Source organism: Gekko japonicus, unplaced genomic scaffold (assembly GCF_001447785.1).
Source record: "Gekko japonicus isolate JY-2015 unplaced genomic scaffold, Gekko_japonicus_V1.1 scaffold3103, whole genome shotgun sequence".
Lineage (NCBI taxonomy): Eukaryota > Metazoa > Chordata > Lepidosauria > Squamata > Gekkonidae > Gekko > Gekko japonicus.
The window spans coordinates 50,116-54,892 of NW_015164294.1; the positions used below are offsets into that span (position 1 = coordinate 50,116).

General features: G+C 45.9%; 1 protein-coding gene across 1 annotated transcript in view; it reads right to left on the bottom strand.

Moving 5' to 3' along the window:
* The window catches only part of ZBTB47 (zinc finger and BTB domain containing 47), a 53,487-nt gene that overhangs the window by 6,962 nt on the left and 41,748 nt on the right, over positions 1-4,777 (bottom strand). Inside the window, exon 4 of the mRNA XM_015408791.1 lies at positions 2,380-2,387. Coding sequence (XP_015264277.1) covers positions 2,380-2,387 — 8 coding nt within the window. The remainder of the gene's footprint in view (positions 1-2,379; positions 2,388-4,777) is intronic.

Sequence of the window (4,777 nt, forward strand, 5' to 3'; positions counted from 1 at the left end):
TAAATCCAGTCACATAAGGTAGAAGATAACAATGACGGCGGGACGGTGGTCTCCGGAATGTGATGCCGTTTCGACAAGCGTCTTCTTCTGGCCAAGAATCTATAAGCTTATACATGATATAATACATATGAACATTAGTACTTACATCTTAGGTAATTGTACAACAAAATTTAAAATAAACTTGGTACAAAACGTTTTCCACACATCATCTAGTAAGTCACAAAAAGCTGCAACACACAGTTTTACCAGTTCTGTGGCGCAGCCCAAAGAAAAGAAAGTTGAAATCAGAAAAAGCTTTCCTATTGCTGGAGAAGACTCTTGAGAGTCCCTTGGACTGCAAGAAGATCAAATCAGTCAATCCTAAAAGAAATCAACCCTGACTGTTCTCTGGAAGGCCAGATAATGAAACTGAAGCTCCAATACTTTGGCCACCCAATGAGAAGGGAGCACTCACTGGAGAAGAAGACCCTGATGCTGGGAAAGACTGAAGGTCAAAGAAGAAGGGGACGGCAAAGGATGAGATGGTTAGATGGTGTCATAGATGCAATGAACATGAAATAGAGCCAACTTCAGGGGACGGCGGAAGACAGGAAGGCCTGGCGGGATCTTGTCCATGGGGTTGCGAAGAGTCGGACTCGACTGTGCGACTGAACAACAAAAATTGCTAACATATGGAAAGCTGGGAAGAGTTTATGTATTGAATTTAGAATCCTGCTTTTCTCCCCGCTGGGGGACCCAAACCTTCTTACAACAGCAGTCACCCCTCTTCCATTTTATCCTCACAACGACCCTGTGAGGGAGGTTAGGCTGAGAGTCTGTGACTGGCCCCAGGTCACCCAGCGAGCCTCCGTGGCAGGAGTACGGATTGGAACCCGGCCTCTCAGATACTAGTCTGGCACCCAGCCCCGTAGCCAGGATTTTGTGGGTCGTGGGACTGGTGGGGCTGGTGTTTCGAACTCTCGTGTGTAAATGCTAAGAGGAATTGCAAGGGGCGAATCATATAGATAACAAGCTGGAGAGGATTGGTCTTGCCCCTACAGTGCTTAACGATATAAACTACCAAGAAGCACTAAATTTGATTAGATTGAGGGTGACAAACATTGATCGATTCAGCACTTCAGTTCGTGCTAGGCGAGTATGCTCCAACTTTGCGGCAGGGGTTGTGCCACCTAAGAAAATTCCTTAGTGTATGAGCTTCCTTACATCCCCTAGATTTAGAAATGTCTTCACGCTTGCTGGGTTGAACGTTTTCCCAACTGCAGAGCTAAGAGGTGGTTTTGCTAAAAAACAGTATTCAAGTAGATTGTGCGATTGTGGATCAGGTGCAACAGAGACCTTAGATCATCTTATGTTATTTTGACACCGGTGTATTGGCCCCAGATCCTGTTGGATTACTCCTATTTTACATAGACATCACCTTCCTATGGAACCAGGGGTCATTTCCTGCAGGAGCGCACTGGAGCGGAGCTCCGGCAGTAAGGAGCCCAAGGGGTGGGCACATGCAACAAGCCCCGTCCCCTGCTCCCAGCAGCCTTCAGTCGGAGCAAGAAGCAGCCAGGTAAGTTGCAGAGCCCCCCCCCCCCCCACCTTCCCTGGCCCATGCCAAGGTATATGCAAATGTTATGCTAATGAGTTATGCTAATGAGCTCCTGCACCTCTTTTTCTACGAAATGACCCCTGTATGGAACCTTGGGTGATAGCCATACTGCTAGCAGATGAGGACCCTGAAACGACTCGTTGGGTGGCAAAATATCTATCGATAGTGCTGTTTTTAAAGTGGCCTTGAAATGCTGTAGGTAGTTTTATGTATATAAATTTTAAAAATTCTAAAAATAATTTCCATAATATCACTGGGTTTTGTAGGATTTATGGAAGTTTACAAGATGTTGTCTATTGACTTCCAGTTTATGGCGGCGTGATAGCAGCCACATCTCCCGGACCTCTCGGGGACGAGGCTGCGCTCCGGCAGAAGGAGGGGATGGGCAGGTCCGTAAACCCCCCCAGGGGCCCAGCGAAGGGACCCTGGCCAGGGAGCTTTAAGGGGCGGCCTCTTCGATGGCAGAAAGCCAGAGAATGGAGGCGCTCCTCTGCTCCAGAGGTTCTTCTTGCCGAGAGACCCAACGGTACTAGTGACACTAACCGGGGCAAGCGCAGGAGATCCAGCGGCAGAAACGATGCAGAAAGTGTGGTCGACAGACCAGTTATGAACATGAGTCGACTTTAAAAGCAATTTTAAAAGGAAAAGACAGCTCCCCACCCCACCACTGAGCGGGAGAAAGGCAAGCAGGGGGAGGGACGCCTCCCACACGCACGGACTTTTGAGCGTATAAGGGGGGGGAGCGGATGAAAACGCGAGGAAAACTGTCTGGAAATACTCACCAAAGAGACTGTAAGCGGTCAAGCGCACATTCAGAGACTTTCAAAAAATTTGTAAAAGTAAATAAACGGAAAAGATGGCGGGGAAGAAGGACAGAGAAAAGTTTGTGAAAGCGAAAGAAAGTCCAAAACCGGAAGTGACCAGTGAGATGGCTAAGTCTGTAGCAGAGTATATGCACCCTCTGCTGGAACAGCTAAACAATTTCAAAGAACAGATGTCGGTTGTGACTCAAAGTATCAGTGCAACAAACCCAAATAAACGATATGCTACAAGTGATGAAGCAAGAGAATGAAAAAGTTAAGGAAGTGGCTGCAACTACACAAAAAGTGAAGAAAAAAGTCCAAAAGCTGGAAACAAAGCAAATTCCCATGGAAGATCAATTGCTACAAGTTCAAATGGATAAAGCTAATATGGTCCTTCGCTTCCAGCGCATGCCAGAGAAACCGGGGGAGAATCTTAGAGAAGTTATGAGTGATCTACTTGCACCAGTGGCAGATAAGAAAGTGGAATTGTTACTAAACGATATGGATGTGGCCTATAGGTCGTATTCAGGTTATATAAAGAAAAATAATCTGCCTGGGGAAATTGTTGTAAGATTCTCGAAGAGGCATGTGAGGGATGCAATCCTGAAAGCGGTATCTGGAGTACCCCTGAAAGTGGGGGAAAATATCATCAGAACGCTTAAGGATCTTCCATTTGATGTAAGACAATGGAGAAGGAAATACAAAGAACTTGTGACTTTTCTTCAAACGAATACAATTGGGTACAAATGGCTATTTCCAGAAGGCGTTACTTTTAAGGTGAAAGATAAAAAAGAAAAGATTCACTCTGTGGCGAAAGCTAAAGAATTCCTAAGGGTTCAGCTGGGAAGATCAGAGGAGGAGAAAGAAGAGAAGGACAGCAAGTCGAGTGGAGAATTGGATTCGGGCTCTTCTGACTGAGCAAGGAGAAGCTGCTCCAAAAAGTCCATACAAGCTTAGGAAGAGACGAGGAAGAGAGAAGTGAAAGAAGGAGGACTCTGAATTGTGCCTCTAATGAAACAATATGTGGTGATGATGGGAGGGTATTGTTCTTAGACAGTTAAGATTTAAAAGTCAAAGGAAATGGGAAAAATACTAGAAGTGCGACTCAGTTTATATTGATCTAAATGATGCTTTGAATTATTGTAACTAAACTTTTTGAAGATCTCCTCTCTTGGGCTTTTAGGTTGTAGTTGGTTTCTTTTCTTTTTCCCTTTATATGTAGCTCCCCTCCCTTTTCTATAGAGTTTTGTAGTCTTATAAAAAAATAATTTAAAATCCCCTCCAGGGGCTTAAAAAAAAAAGATATTGTCTATTAATATCGTTTATGAGTACGCTTATTAGTTTTTACTATAAAAATGTTTGGCCTAAATTATCCTGTAATTATATGTAATGTGTTTTATAGCAGCTGTTTGTACGCTTGGCTTAAGACCTCTGGCCAATGAGGCTAATAAATGAAAGGAGAGGAATCCCAAATGTCTGCTGCAGCAGCGATTTCCGGGTATCACACATCACCCCTCGCAGCAACGCACACGTTTGTAAGGTTAGTTACCGCCTTTATATATATTCACTTTTTATTCTCTCAGTAACTCCTTTTTTCCCATACGCCCAGGGCTCTTTTTGTAGAAAAAGTCCAGCAGGAACTCATTAGCATATTAGGCCACACCCTGACAGCACCGCTCATTAGCACATTAGGCCACCCCCCCATGTTACCAGAAGTGTGGTCATCCAGCCACACCCACCTTTCCCTTCTTATTCTGCTTACCTTGTTTGTTGTCAAAACCCAGGGCCTTTTTTTTGTAGCAGGAACTCCTTTGCATGTTAGGCCACACACCCCTAATGTAGCCAATCCTAATGAGTTTCTGCTGTTGGGTGTGGCCTATTATGCTAATCAGTTCCTGCTGGGCGTGGCCAACTCAGGAGCCAGCCGGAACTCCGTTCCTGTGCGTTCCTGCCCAAAAATAGCTCTGACCGTACTAATAAATTGTTGTTGTTGTTGAGTAGCTGACTCACAGTCCTCAGAATTCTGGCTTTCCTTTCTGCACTGAGAACTTCGCCCCCACCAGGATAAATTTGCCCCACAAGCCACAAGATCCTGGCTACGGGCCAGTCACACACCCTCACCCTGCTTTTGTGAGGATAAAACGAAAGAGAGGCGGCTTTGGGTCGCCACTGGGGAGAAAGGAGGAGTCCAAATGAAGTCAGAAGTACGTTACGAAGCCGAGGGAGAAGGAAACAGAGGGACACACGTTTCACAGGGCCGTGTCGGCCAGCTAAAATTCCCGATTGACCCAAAGCTGCGGGAGAGAGCAGGGGGGTCTCATCTCCGACATCGTGGTGGGCTTTGGAGGGTAACCAGCCACCCCAGGCCCCCACCCCC